We start from the raw sequence: 14855 nt of genomic DNA, 5'->3' as shown, positions 1-14855 counted from the left end.
TGTCAGCGCTCAGGGATGAAGGACATCTAACGCCAAGGGTGAGAGTCCCTTAGAGCAGTAAACAAGCTCTGGAGCGGGAAATAGGCACGGTTACCATGGCAGGAGATACTAAAGGAGCAGAGTAGGGTTAGCGTTGTTTTACTGCCTACCAACTCGCTTTTGTGCATTTGTGGAGCTCAGGCTGGGGGAAAGGGGGTGGCCCTGAGGGATACAGAGCCTTTCTGCAGAAGCTTTGGGGGGACTGTCCAGCCCCATGTCGGTTAGGACTGATAATGGGTAAAATCTCACAAATGATGGCTTTCATCCCAGTATTTATTGAGAAGGAAAACCAGCACTCCTGGATTGACATCTACAAAAGCCACAGTGCTTTCTCATCGCAGTTCAGTCAATACACATTCAGGACACTCCTGCCTCCCGCACAGCTTTACAAAATCTTAACAAACATACAGTCTCCTTTGGCAGATTGGGAGGAAGGCTCTAGAAATGGGTGCCCAGTTAGACGGATGACCGTGGTTGCAGGTATTACTCAATGCAAATTAAAATCATGACCCTCTCATGAAATCATTATCTGCTCTTTGCCACTAGCCCCCAGACAATTTGCAGCCTCGGGCTATAACAGTCTTCCTCTCCGTGGCCCCCTGCATCTAAAGTATGAGCAGAAGTGGAAAGAGGAGAGAGGTTAACTGCCCAAATGGGTAGGAATTCTTATTGGTGAAATCATTTGGTCAAAACTTGCCTTTTAAGAAAAAAAAAGGGGGGGCGGGTAAAAGAAAAAAAAAGAAAGGGTGTTCCCATTGTGGCTCAGCAGGTTAAGAATCCGACTAGCACCCATGAGGATGCGGGTTTGATCCCTGGCCTTACTCACTGGGTTAAGGATCTGGTGTTGCTGCAAGCTGCGGGGTAGGTCACAGATGTGGCTCAGATCCTGAGTTGCTGTGGCTGTGGCATAGGCCGGAGGCTACAGCTCTGACTCAACCCCTAGCCTGGGAACTTCCATATGCTGCAGGTGCAGCCATAAAAAGAAAAAAAAACTTGCCTTATAGAAATAATGAATGTGTGCTACTGAGGCCACCATACTAACTGTTACATACACGCATTGAGGCTCACAACCCTGGGGAGCAGGTGTCACAACCACCCCTCATCATAAGTGAGGACACTGAGGCTTAGGAAGTCACCTAACTTGCCCAAGATCATATTTCTAGTAAGTGACGGACTGAGTATTTGAACTCCAGTTTGCCTGATGCTGGAGTGTGTCTTCATAACCACTACCCTGCATTGCTCCTGAAGTCACTGGCTGGACTAATAACGTCCTGGTGAAAACAAGAAATTTCATTCATTGTGTGTGTGTGTGTGTGTGCGTGCAAGTGCACACTGTAGAGGGTTTTTACCCCCCTCGGTGTGGCTAGGACCCTGAGCCTGATCCCACTTGCCTGTGTTCCCTCCTGCCGTCGGCCACCCCCCTCTGCTCTCCCGCAGGATCTGCTGAGGCGCTGCTGTCCTCACCGTTGGGTTTCTAAAGCAGGTCCCCGTGTAGGGTGGACAGGACCCCACAGGTTCGGGAAGGCCTTGCCGCAACAGTGCGGGCAGGTGAAATGCTCATCTTCCTGGGGGCTGGGTCGACACGGACTCACTTTAATCGAGGTGCCTCCCAGGGAGCAGTGGCTTGAGCCTCTTGTATTGAGCCTCTTTTTATTATTAACTGTATGGGACACTCGGGGACGCAGGGAGAATCTTTACTCATCAGCTCCTCTAGAAACCAGTTAAGCTTTCCTATCAGGCACCTTGTGGGTTTTATACACCCCAGCAAGAGAAGTAGCTGCAATTCCAGGATGTTCTGGGCATTTGCCTGTGGCCGTGCAGGCATGGACAGGGCTGATTGCATTTTTCAGGAACAACTATTACCATGTGACGATTTGAATTCTCCTGACAATTTTTTGCGGGGGAGGGGGGAGGAAAAGTAATATAGACAATTCGGAAGTACAGGCTTCGGTTGATTTTCAGTTGATTACTTTTGCTTTTTTTTTTTTTTTTTTTTTTTTTTGCTTTTTAGGGCCACGCCAGTGGCGTACGGAGGTTCCCAGGCTAGGGGCTGAATCAGAGCCGTAGCTGCCAGCCTGCACCACAGCCACAGCAACGCAGGATCCAAGCCACGTCTGTGACCTACACCATAGCTCACGAAAACGCCAGATCCTTCACCCACAGAACAAAGCCAGGGATTGAACCTGCGTCCTCATGGATGCTAGTTGGATTGTTAACTGCTGAGCCACGACGGGAACTCCTACTTTTCATCTTGAATTTGATGAAAGGCCTCAGGGATTAGCTAACAACTGCAGGAACCTGAATCTTCTGGTCGTGCCCCGAACACACAGAGCTGCCCCCCTGCCTTGAGTGCTGAGAAGTTCAGATTTTGGGAGACAGCTAACAGGCCAAAGAATCAGCTATAGTGGCTTCTGAAAATCAGAAACTAGAAACAACAGGAACCATGGTTTATTTCACAGAAGCCACTAAGCTGTCACCTGGTGACATGGCCTCTGGGGCAGGAGAAGTCACAGGCTAAGGGCTGCCCTGCAGCTCCTGTGGGTTCCTGAAACACCCCGGGGACTGCGTCTCCATCCTTCCTTGTCACAACAGCCTTCCTCTTCCAAATTCAGTCCCTGGTGTGTGTGTGTGTGTATCTCCTAGAGGTGGCAGACTGTGCCATTCTATATTTGTGCTATTTTAACCCTTTTTCTTATGTCTATATAATAGGGAGCAGGTTTCACAGCCCTAGGCCTGTGAATAAAGCCCCAGTTTGGGGTGCCCAGGGTGTGCTATTCACAGACCAGGCCCTGCAAGGGCTCCAGCTGTGAGTGGAGTGCCTGCATTTCCAAGAGTCCAGCCAGGTGCAACTGAGTTCTAGGTGCCACGAGGTCAAACCAGAAAAAGCATCCCTCGGCCCTGAGACCCTGTCTTTGATCTAGACTTCCTCGTGGGCTTGGCCAGCGCTACCCTGGTTTCTGATAGCCATAGACTTTCTGTTTTTCTCTGTATAAAAGGAGTCGGTGTTCATTGTAGAAACTGGAAGATACAGAAGAGGATGAAGAAGAAGTAAAAATCACCCAACAGCCAGAACTCTGATGACCACTGCTACTGTTCTGGAATTCAGGGGTGGGGTGCAAACTCAAGGCCCCTGGGCCATTTTCATCTTGCAATTTCATGTTGCCTCAGCATTTGGACACTGAGTTAAACTGCCTTTAGGTGGAGTATATCTCGCTGACCACAGGCCCCACAGCCGTGTTACATATTTCTCCTGCTGTACCTGCCAGTTCCCTGAAGACGTTTGAATTTACAACCCAGGGCACTCTTCTCTAGAAATATTGTTTTAAAAAACAAAATTGGGATATTTGGGCATAGACCACTTTATGTCCTGCTTTCTCCCCCCCGCCCCTTTTTTTAATAGCTTCACCTGTGGCCTGTGGCAGTTCCTGGGCCAGGGATTGTATCTGAGCCACAGCTGTAACCTACGCTAAAGCTGTGGCAATGCCAGATCTTTTAAACCACTGCACCGGGCTGGGGACTGAACCCACACCTCCACAGCGACCTGACCGCTATAGTTGGATTCTGAGTCCACTGCCCCACAGCAGGAACTCCTAAACATTTTATTGTGAGTGTTATCTCCTGCCATTAATTATTCTTTAAGAACATGATAATAATTATATATAAGGGTACATTATATAAATGTATCATAGTTTGTTTAGCCTTTCCTCTATTGTTGGGTATGTAGATTGCTTTGAGGTTTTGCTGCCACAGATTACATGGTGATAAATGTCCTTGCTCATGTCTCTTTGACTACACATTGTATTTGTTTGGAATAGATTTATAGGAGTGGACCTGCAAGGTCAAAAGATACGAGCTTTTTCAAGACGCTGTTACATGTTGCCAAATTCCAGTTTGTACCAAGTTACCCTGCAGGTAGGATATGAAAGCTGTGTCCTCACAGCTGTGTCACCAGGAATGCATGCCAAGGGCTTGGCATAGCATCTGACATATCGGTGTCCAGAAATGCTATTAGTTTCACTACCACTATTGAGCATTATTTTAAAAGTCTTAGCCAATATGGTGGGCCGAATTCATCTCATGTAAATGTACATTTATTACTGAGTGAGCTTGAACCTTCACCCCCCAAAAAAACTTTACTAACTGCCTTTATTTCTTCTTCTGTGAAATTGTCTGCTATGCCTCTGTCCAAGTTTTTCTATGAGGTCTTTCATGTTTTTCGTATGGATTTGTAAGAGCTTTCTATACATTACCTCCCAAACATCTGGCTCCTGGTCCAATTTATGCAAACCACTTTGTTTTTATTTTTTTGCTTTTTAGAGCCACACCAGTGGCGTATGGAAGTTCCCAGGCTAGGGGTTGAGTCGGAGCTATAGCTGCCAGCCTACACCACAGCCACAGCAATGTGGGATCTGAGCCCTGTCTGTGACCTACACTATAGCTCATGGCAACACTGGCTCCTTAACCCACTCAGTGAGGCCAGGGATTGAACCCGCATCCTCATGGACACTAGTCGGATTTGTTTCCACTGTGCCACAAAAGGAATTCCTAATGCAAACCACTTTAGAACATGAGAAAAAGAACTAAAGAGAGGGAATAACTGGGGGAAGATAAGGAGCCCTGGGGAAAACAGAAGATTGGGACACATTTTCTGTAAATCTTAAGATAACGGAAGGTGTCTTCTGGGTGCAGGTGGAGGCTTATATGAGCCTCATGGGTCCATGAATGTTTGATGTGTGGGGAACCTCACCTGTCAAATCATGTTCTAGAAGATGACTGGGGACAGGTGGGGAGATGGCAGAAGAGAAGCTAACAGTGGTCGGGTGCCCACTGTACTCAAGTGCTGGGCAGAATGTTATTGCCTTTAGTTATCATCAAATGCGATGAGGTAGATTTCATTACCCTTATTGTAAGACCAGGGAACTGTAACCCCGACTGGCTACTGCCCACCTCCACCGCTGGGAGGAGGAAGAGCTGGAGTCAGAAGTAAGTCTGCCCTTGCCGACGGGAGACATTAGATCCCTGGGGGCCCGTGGACATCTAGTTGCTGCAGGTTCACACATGCTCTGACTGCCCCTAACTTCAAGCCGTCCAAATACATGCTCTGTATTTACAGGTGTCCACTGCAGGATACATCCCATTTTAAAATAAAGGCTGCCGTGCTCCCTGGGTGGTAAGGAAATTGATGCTCAGTGGCTTCCCCAAGGGGAAGAACAGGTCCTTGGCAAGGTTCGCTGTAGAGTGTCACTTTCCTCGAACGCCTAAGGGGACTCCTTAGGACCTGTTCCTCCTTTCCTCTGCCACTGAAGGAGAGGACAATGTCCTTAGCAGGCAGCATGGTGTGGGCCTTAGGAGGAATGCTCAGGACTGGAGGAGGAGGTACCCACCATACCAGCCACCAAACCAGTGTCTTGAAATAAAGCATCTATTCATTTTGATGTTCTTTCTCTTTTTCTTTTCTTTTCTTTCGTTTTCCTTCCTTCCTTCTCTCCCTCCTTCCGTTCTTTCTTTCCTTCCTTTCTTCTTTCTTTCTTTCTTTCTTTCTTTCTTCCTTTCTTTCTTTCTTTCTTTCTTTCTTTCTTTCTTTCTTTCTTTCTTTCTTTCTTTCTTTCTTTCCCTCCCTCCCTCTCTCCCTCCCTCCTTCCTTCCTTCCTTCCTTTGTCTTTTTAGGGCCGTACCTGTGGCATATGGAGGTTCCCAGGCTAGGAATCCAATCAGAGCTGTAGCCAGCTGCCAGCCTACACCACAGCCACAGCAACACACGATCTGAGCAATGTCTGTGACCTACACCACAGCTCATGGCAACGCTGGATCCTTAACCCACTGAGCGAGGCCAGGGATCCAACCTGTGTCCTCATGGATACTAGTCAGATTTGTTTCCACTGAGCCACGACGGGAACGCATTTCTTACATGTTAAGATCTTGATGCCTTGGATCAGAGGGGAGAAGATCTCTGGGGGAGGTGAGTAGTCTGCCGTCCGCAGAGCAGGTGGGAGATGGGTGGGAATTGTGGCCAAGTGAGGCATCCCCAGAGCTGGAGACAGCTTCTCCACCCCCTGCCCTGACCCCGACCCCATCACCTTCCCCCACCACCTAAATACCCTCTTCTGAAGCCTAACCGCGGGCATCCCCTCAAGGCCACGCATAGTCACCCTTACACAGTAATGGAGAGAAACATTAAAAACTCCCCCGCCCTGCTTTTCCCACCAGCCTCCCTTGGAGAAGGAAACTAGATCCAGTAGTTTGCTTTTAAAAATCTTTTAGGTATTTTCTTGTAAGCTCCCTGCCCCCCCTTTTTTGACTGCGCCCAAAGCATGCGGAAGTTCCTGGGCCAGGGATCAGACCCGAGCCATCGCAGTGACCCAGGATGCTGCAGTGACATTGCTGGATCCTTAACCCCCTCAGCCACCAGGGAACTCCAAGGTCCACTCTTCGCATAAAACCTCCAGTGTTGAAAAACCACAGGGAGATCACCAGCTAACAGCACAAGTCCATCTTGCTGAGGAAGGAGATGTGCAAGCCACGGTCCTTACCTGCTCCCCTGAGGGCCGGCGCCTTCCCAGGCAGCTGCAGCTTCTGTCTGCTTCTGTCCCCACACACTCGTGGGCTCTGCATGTCTGGGCTGACTGTCAGTCTCCCCAGGTTTGGCCTCCTCGTCCTCGATAAAATCTGTGGTGCCGGGACTGCTGAAAGAGGCAAAATCTTTTCAATAATTGGTTTTTGACGGGAAAGCATCTTTGGTATAAAGAATGCTCAAAGGGCGAAGGCAGTTAAGGGAATAGACCCTGGGGGTCAGGGAAGAGCCGGGTTGGAAAGCTGGTTCCATGACCTTATAGACATGAGAGTTTGGACAAATCACTTCTAGAAGCCTCAGTTCCCCCACCTGTTACATGGAAATGATACCTATTTCACGAGATTGTTTTCATGAATGAGCACCTGTAACACCTGCAGCGTGGGGTCTGTAGGGGGTGTTTCCTTTCGCTAAGAAGTTTCTAGATTCCAGTTCATAGATGGGATGGCCTGTTGGTACGACTGTCAAGAGCCTTCTCCCTCTGGGACACACAGGGCCTGTTTCCCACACCCTCGTCCAAGTTGGAATCACAGCCTGTTTTTCACCTGCTTTATTCAGATCCGCAGGTGGTTTATTAGCAGCTAACGTGGCCAAGGTTCCAAGCATCTGTGGACCATATACCTTTTTTTTTTTGCCTACATCCTACCCACTGCTGGGCTGGCTTGATACACTCACAGGAAGATGGTAACTGGAACACAGAGGCGGATTGAGGTCCCAATTTGTTTTTTAAAAATTCACATTTTGGATTAGGTTGCTAACTGGTATGAGTCATCTCAAGTTTCTTCTTCCTTGGGGAAAGGATTTTGTTATTTTTCCATGCATCCTGACAATTTCTTGAGTTCACACAGTTGAATTGATTCTCTAGACTAAAAGTTTCCAAGAGAATTTGCCTGGCCCATCCCCCTTTTGGACAGTTCAGAAATTTCACAGATAGCCGTGGCCAGCAGGCAATGGGGATAAAGCCGGGAAGGGACCGGCTGGATTTCTGTTCTGTGGTGGTAAGTTTTTTTTGCATGAATAGTTTTCATCCAGATTCAGGAAAGGGATGAAAGTTTTCCTCGGCAGCCTGTGAAGCCTGGTTTGGTACGCTGATCGGGTACCGCCTGCTTTCCCGGACGGGCCCTCTTAGGAGAGGCAGTGGGTGCTGTGCTCTAGGTCAAAGGATAGTGTCTTCCGCAGGGAACTTACTAGAAGTGGGAGCTGCCAGTGGTGTGGGTTCCGGTGTAGGGCTCGTTGGTGACGAGCTCAGCCCAGAGGTCAGAGGGATAGTGGGCATGGCCAGAAAGGAGAGATTTCTCCATAAAATGAGAATATATTGTTTGGAGGGTATAGGGTGGTGATTAGACAGGATTTCACTAAGAGGTGGGAGAGAGGAGGAGGGTGAGACCGAGGGATCAAGGGCTTTGCAAGAAGGCACCTGGCCCAGAGCAAAGAGAGGAGGCCCTTTCTCAGCCTCAGAAGCTGTGTCCCTCCAGTCCTGAGGTTTCTCCCATCACCGGAGGCCACATCCCTCTCCAGCCCCTGCCTTGCGCCTGACTGATGGTCGAGGAAGCAGCAGGGTTGTTATTTACTGAGGAGGAAACAGAGGGAGGACAAGGGAAGGCGCAAGCTTGGAGCACCGGCCAAGTCCAGTGCGTATTCAGGACCTGCCCCAAAGGTCCTTGTCACGAGGCGTTTGGGTTCCCAGGCTATTCAGAAATGTCCTTCAGAGCCCAGACTGTGGAACTTCACCTGCCCACAGCGCACCCTTCCCCCCACCCCCCACCCAGGGGAGTGATGCTCCCTCCCAGAGGGCCAGTCTTCCCAAGCCTGCACTGGCCTGGGTCAGCCAGCAGGTCCCTTAAGGTCTGCTTCCAGTTTTCTGTCCACTGAGTTTGCTTGGACTCTGCTTTGGCTTGAACTTGCTGGGTTCTTATGGTCTTTGGCCCTTAAATATTCCAAAACTGCCTAAGGTGTGTGTCTTTTCCCTCCAACTAGACTGTGAGCTCCTTAAGGATGAGCACCCCCATGTCTTAGCCAGCCTGCGTGTTGCCCCAAATTCTCCTGCAGGACAACTAATAATCGCCTCATGTGATTGGCAGGGCTTGAGAAGATGCCTTCAGCTGAAACTACGGGGAATGCTAGAAGCGGAACATTTTTTTTTTTTACTTGTGCTGAACACCCAAGATGACTTAAGATAACAGGTTATTTTGCTTTCTTGTTCAAAAAAGTGCTTTCTTCCAAGCAGCACATTTCTTAAATGATTTCCAAAATGATTTCCATAACCATGCCTCCTCTAACTGAGTTCTCAGCAAACTGAAGTAATAAAGCTGAAAAACCAGAGACTGTTTTACTGGGTCTGGCAGTGAGGAAAACACTGCCGGTAGCACAGACGGAGTCCTCTGATTCTGGGTATTTTGAACGTCAGTATCTGCAACTGTAAAATGGTAGCGAACACAGTAACTGCAACCATCTTTGGAGTTATTGTGAACTTTCGCGATGATGCATGTAAATGGCCTCAGTGGTGCTTATTAGCTGCTAAAAATGGTAGCTGTTGCTTCACCATAAATAGTGCTAATACTACTGCTAATAATAATTGGATATCTGAAGCCACTTCCCTGAGAGAACTGAATTTGACCAGAAATGTGTTGTGCAGGCTTTATAGGTTGAAAATAACATACTTGTCAGCCTTCATTCCTGTGTAATTCTTGCCAATTCTCTTCCTTAATCCTCTTATAAAATCCAAAAGGTAAATAGCAACTCTTTTTCTTGTAATTTGTTCAACAAATGCCTTTGCTGTGTAATGATCTGAGGGCTCCCAAAGATGAGCAAGATGTTTTGGCCCAAGAGGGTCCTCACCAAGACATGTTAAACTTAGCAATTTGCAAGAAGACCAAGTTACATTTACCCTGAAAGGTGCAAGATAACTTCCTCACCAGGTGGTAGGACAGGCCCTTTGCCTCGCAGAGAATGGAGGGAGTTGTGTTCAGGAGTTTCACTGCCAGGCAACGCAACATCCTAAAGTTAGTGGGTGAATTTTGGGAAGACAATGGCTAGCTTTGGAGGACGGAAAACCCGTACCTTCTAGCATCTGGGCCAAGGGATGCCTCCAGGAGCAAGGAGAGCAAACAGCTGTTTACAGAAAAGGTGTCCGCCTCTGTTCTCTTGACAGTGCTGAGACACTGACTGTTGACTGACGAATTCTTAATTTGACCAGGAGGGGGAAAAAAGGTAGCAATCTTATATTTATACAAGACCCTGACAACTGAGAACTGAGTCCATTTGACGGTCCGCATTAATTCCATGCACCCGATAACTGTTCACTTCCTCACAGCACCTGCCATACACAGACATGGTTCTGGGTAAAGTCGAAAAGAAAGGTGAAATACAGTTCACCTTTACCCCTCCCCCACCCGATCTTGACTTTGATGCCAAGGAGGTGCCAAGATTCTGCCTAAGAGATGCCTTTTTTAAAAAAATGTATTACTTTCTTTAGATCACTGGAAGAATTACAGCTTAATCACAAGAGCTGGCGTGGCCTTGGTGTAATAGGCAGCTTTCTGTACAATCGCAAATAATAGGCCTGTCTGAGTGTGCTGGAAATGTGTGTTGCCTGGCATCCCAAGAGGGGATCTTAATTAAAGCCTAATTATGTACCATAAATACTTTTTATTGGGGGACCCAGGAGGTAGGGGTTTTTGATTTGGGGAGATGTAGTGCCTAATAGGTAGTCAGGGAACGAAGTGTAAACAGCCACGGAGCCCTTTAATTTGTCCCTCCTCCGTGTGGTTCTGAATGGGCTTTCAGATCCAGCCTGTGCTTCCCCAAAGGCCCGCCCCGGGGCCACCCCGTCAGGGCCACCTCAGTGTGCACAGTCACCGAGCCAGGGCTATGATCAGACACGGAAGAGCCGGCTCGGTTCCTGGTGGTGCCGGAACAGGAGGGAAGAAATCAAATGAGTCTCGAGAGATGGTGGGATTTTATTGGTTGCTCACTCCTGAAGTGCTAGCAGGCTCAGTGAAGTGGCAGCAGCTGTCCCGTCTTCCTGCTCCCTGGGCCACACCTCCTGCTGCTGTTCACAGCGCTGCCCTCTGCCCGGGCCCCCCTTCCGCCCACCTGCCTTCTTCTGGAAGCTCGAAGTCCCCCCCACCCCGCCCCCTGTGGCCTCCACTGTGCTGTGTGCCCTGCCAAGGGCGACTTACCACACGAGGTAAATTTTACTGGGCCTCCTGGGGCCGGGCAGGCACAGCACAGGGGTCTCGGCCGGGGTGGGGCAGGAGATGGGGAAGTAGCACAGGGCTGCTGGGGACTCGGGCATGGGGCCCGGCGGGGAGGCGGTGGGGCTCAGGAAGGAGGGAAAGGAAACTGGAGGGAGATGGGGGACAGAGTCCTGGGCCGCTGGGGGTGTGGGTGGCACAAGCGGCAGGAGGAGGCAGCAGCAATTGGTATTGGGCTGCAGGACAGGGGAGAACGCAAAGACGGAGCAGTAAGGGGAATATTCAACACAGAACAGGGGGTGCTCGCTGCTGGCACCTGCACAAAAGAAAAAGAGCAGTCAGGAGGCAGCACTCACGGTGGGAAAGGACATTAAGAATTGAAACGCAAAAATCGTTCTTGGGGGCGGGTGATGTCTGCAGGTGTCCTAGGGGCAGCCGTCCTGGTTCCTGCCCGGGAGGCATCTGACTTGGGTCTCAAAGTCACGGAAGACTCGGAATTCGCCCGGGGCAAATGGCACCACTATCACACCCCTTTCCAGCCTATCGTCTCCGGCGTTCCTGACAGATGCAGGAAAGTTCTTCCCCACTAAGTTCCCATGTGGAAGCTCGTGGTCCCTTCTCCTCTCCCACAGCCAGTCTAATTAGCTGTTCTGGCAGCAACATATGGTGGCTGCAGGGTCTCACTCACATAGGGCTCTCTCCCCCGATCTTCCAGCTGCCCCAGGTTGGGAGGTTGTGGTCATGCCCTAATCTGGCCTTTCTGCTGCAAGGGGGAAGCTCGACGAACGAGAAGGAAGCAGGGAGATCCTGGTGGGCTCACGGGAAGGGAGAGCGAGCGAGGGGGGAGAAGCAGGTGGATGGGGGCGGGGGTGTGTGTCCACGTGGAGTTAATGATTTGTTCCTAACCTCGCGCTCAATCTGCCGACCCGGCTGGAGGCAGAATACGGCCCCCCTCATGCATGACAGATTTCTCAGCTCTGCCACTCACCAACTGGGTCACCTTGGATCAATGGCTTACCTCCTCAGAACCTGTTTCCTCGCCTGCTGGAGGAGGCAGGTGCTTTCTCTAGCCCCGCCCCTCTGAGGGTGGTCCTGAGACCCGCAGCTGCTTAGAAATGCAGGCTCTCCGCCTACCCCAACCTACTGAAGTGGAACTGGCAGTTTATCAAGGTCCCCAGGTGTTTCTCAATATCTTTAAAAGTTTGAGAAGCCAGGCGATAAGACCTTTTTCCAAACCTCTGCCATGAGAATCACCTGTGGAGCCTATTTAAAGACCACTTTGCAGGTGCCTTCATTGGAGAGTCTGTTGCACCGGGCCAGGAACCGGAACCAGGTATGTGTGTTTTATTAAGGACCTCCTTGGTGAGTCTTATCATCAGAGAAGTTTGGGAAATGCCTCAATTCAACTCACATCTCCAAGGCTGAGATGTCATCGCCGCCTCCATCCCGGGGAAAACCATGACCTACAACGGAGGGCTCTTGTAGGAGCCGGCATCACTCCCCACTGCTTCCCTTGCGAACACCTCCCTTGGCCTCCTGGAGTGGCTCTCAGATCCTGTCTCTGTAGCTGTCTTCGCCCTTTACCCCTTAACTGTTTTTTCTTCCCAAGGTGCCTTATCACCTCTCTTCTTACTCTCTCCGCTCCTGAAGGGGACAGATTTGTGGTTTCTGTCACCTCTTACTCACTATGGTACCTTGGCTTCCAGGGACCAGGAGTGGTCTGCTCAGCAGCAGACCTGGGTCCCCAGGTGCTTCCTTCTGGCTGTCCTGGCTGTTCCCCAAAGATGACACCCACAGAATGGGCCCCACCCAATTCTTGCTTCTCGGCCTTGCCAAAGGCAACCGCCACTGGTCTGGTTTTCTGGGCCAGAACTCCAGGTTCTCTTTGATTCCACCTTTTCTTTATCCCCATCCCAACAGTCGCCAAGTTCTGCCAGGTTTTCTTCTTTAAACATCCTTCCAGCCCAGGCCCTCTTCCCCACCCCCCCATCTCTGCTTTTACTCCGGGTTAAGCCCTTCTCATTTCTCTCTGCTCTCTGGATCCACAGCAGCTACACCTTGTTTGGTCTTTCAGCCTCTCTCTGGCTGCCCTCACCCTCCTAGCCAGCCCCTTTTCCTTGGTACAGTCAGCTTTTAACCATGCCAACATCACTTCCCTGCTTAGATCAGAAAATCCGTTGTCTCTCGAGGGACAGTCAAGGCCCTTGGAGGCCTGGTCCTTGCCTACCTGTTGACCTCATAGTCTACTCTTCCTAATGTGTAGCCTGACTCTAAACCAGTGCTTCTCCAACTCAAATGTGTGTACGGATCTCCCTGGGATCTTGTTAAACATGGGTTCTGAGGCAGTGAGGCTGGGCTGTGGCCTGAGGTTCTTGCGTTTCACACAAGCTCTCAGGTGATGTCTCCGCTCCTAGTCTGGGGACACATGAAGGCACAAGGCCCTCGAATCTTTGTGGTTCCTCTATGTCCGTCAGTCTGTTGGTCGTCTCTCTCTTCCCCCTCTTCCTCTCTCTCTCTCTCTCCTCCATGCCTTTGCATCCGCAGAACCTCCTGGCTGGGTGCCTTTTTCTTGCATTCCTCCCCTGGCTAAATTCCTTTCCCTTGGGAGTTTCATCTACTTGCCCCTCCCGACAAATTCTTAGAACTTACCTTGCTCGGGGTGTGTTGGTGTCCTGCCCTCCCACTAGGCTGTGAGCCCCTGGAGGGCAGGTCCCCTGTGTTTTATTTCTGTATCCCCAACACCCATCACAGTGCCTGGCGGGTAAGCAGGTAGTAAGCGAATATCAAAGAGCTGAATGAATCTGTGATGGATGGTGATGACCCTGGCACCATATACCCTGAGACTGGGGGTGGTTGAATGTATTGCTAACATCTCATAGATATTGGATAAATGGATGACTTTATTGATAATCAAATATATATATATATATATATATATATATATATATATATATATTGGCTGCACCAGTGGCATGTGGAATTTCCTGGGCCAGGGAATCGAACCCAAGCTGCAATTGTGGCAACGCTGGGATCCTTAACCTGTTGGGCCACCAGGAAACTTCCCATATAGTTAATTTAAATAATCAAGTTATAACCTCTCCCATCTCAAACTAAAATTTCTTTGGTTGAGCTGTTCTCTTAGAAAGATGCTAACCTGGGAGCAGCATATGGTGTTGGGAGTAGGCTTCATGTCTAGAGGGAGGATTGGGGAATCAACCTTTACCTAAAGCCCAGTCTAAACCCAGGATTTTAGTCCTCCTGTCCACTGATGAGGCTGGTAATAACTCCATTTTACTAGGGAGGAAACTGAGTTTGGAGATGAGCCAGTTTACATTTATAGGGCTAGTATGTGGTAGACTGAGAATCTGAACCAGAACTTCAAATTCCTGGCTCTGTGACACCCTGAGCCCCTCTGTCTTAGAAGTATTGCCATAAATGGACTGAGAGTTATGATTCACTATATAAATATGGGGCATTCACTTCTTCTTCTTTTTTTTTTGTCTTTTTAGGGCAGTACCTGTGGCACATGGAAGTTCTCAGGCTAGGGGTTGAATCAGAGCTACAGCTGCCGGCCAACAGCACAGCCACAGCAACGCCAGATCCAAGCTGCATTTGTGACCTACACCAGAGCTCATGGCAACACCGAATCCTTAACCCAGGAGTGAGGCCAGGGATCCAACCCACATCCTCATGGATACTAGTTGGTTTCATTACCACTGAGCCACAATGGGAACTCCTGAGGGCACTCACTTCTGTTGGTTGTTTTCTAATTGGGAAGATAGCTTGGAAAGTTATTGGATGTCAGTGGACTTGCCTGGAAACCCATTACGCCTGGCCTTTCAGAGAAAAATCTTTAACAGAACTTGTTTGCAAGGTCCGTTATGAAGATTTGGAATTTGCTCTCACACATCTTCCAGGCTGCTCTTCAAATAACCATTTCTCAATCCAAAAGAGACCCTGCTTGTCTTAGCTGTCTATCTTTTAAGATCTGAGGTTCTTTTTCTTAGTTCTACAGCTCTACCTTAAGCCACTGTGAGGCTGAAGGGCCTTTG

At 49.5% G+C, this 14855-nt stretch overlaps 2 protein-coding genes and 1 long non-coding RNA gene across 15 annotated transcripts in view; 1 reads left to right on the top strand and 2 right to left on the bottom strand.

Annotated features, from left to right (window-relative positions):
* Window positions 1–14855, bottom strand: part of LOC146398066 (uncharacterized) — a 1038644-nt gene that overhangs the window by 583553 nt on the left and 440236 nt on the right. The gene's annotated exons all lie outside the window — the stretch shown is intronic.
* The window catches only part of LOC110256164 (uncharacterized), a 132595-nt gene that overhangs the window by 25446 nt on the left and 92294 nt on the right, over window positions 1–14855 (top strand). For 2 of the 6 annotated variants that reach the window (XM_084984167.1, XM_084984166.1), the window contains exon 1: window positions 10241–10796. The exons of 3 other annotated variants lie outside the window; for them this stretch is intronic. In XM_084984167.1, coding sequence (XP_084840293.1) covers window positions 10382–10796 — 415 coding nt within the window. In that variant the 5' untranslated portion in view covers window positions 10241–10381. Of the gene's footprint in view, window positions 1–10240; window positions 10797–11223; window positions 12137–14855 lie in introns of those variants that run through there. One more of the 6 variants, XR_014820994.1, reaches the window with a different exon arrangement.
* The window catches only part of MARCHF10 (membrane associated ring-CH-type finger 10), an 83416-nt gene that overhangs the window by 27902 nt on the left and 40659 nt on the right, over window positions 1–14855 (bottom strand). For 4 of the 8 annotated variants that reach the window (XM_005653890.4, XM_084984111.1, XM_084984117.1 and 1 more), the window contains exon 5: window positions 6570–6722. In XM_005653890.4, coding sequence (XP_005653947.2) covers window positions 6570–6722 — 153 coding nt within the window. The remainder of the gene's footprint in view (window positions 1–6569; window positions 6723–14855) is intronic. The other 4 variants (XM_084984115.1, XM_084984112.1, XM_084984116.1 and 1 more) reach the window with 1 other exon arrangement.

This window comes from Sus scrofa, chromosome 12 (genome assembly GCF_054392235.1).
Source record: "Sus scrofa isolate SSC_HxYL_T2T_F1_AM1 chromosome 12, Sscrofa_HxYL_maternal_Yorkshire_Landrace_v2.0, whole genome shotgun sequence".
In the NCBI taxonomy this organism is placed as follows: Eukaryota; Metazoa; Chordata; class Mammalia; order Artiodactyla; family Suidae; genus Sus; species Sus scrofa.
Note: the sequence above shows the minus strand (reverse complement) of the source record. Positions and strands in the feature narration are given on the sequence as shown.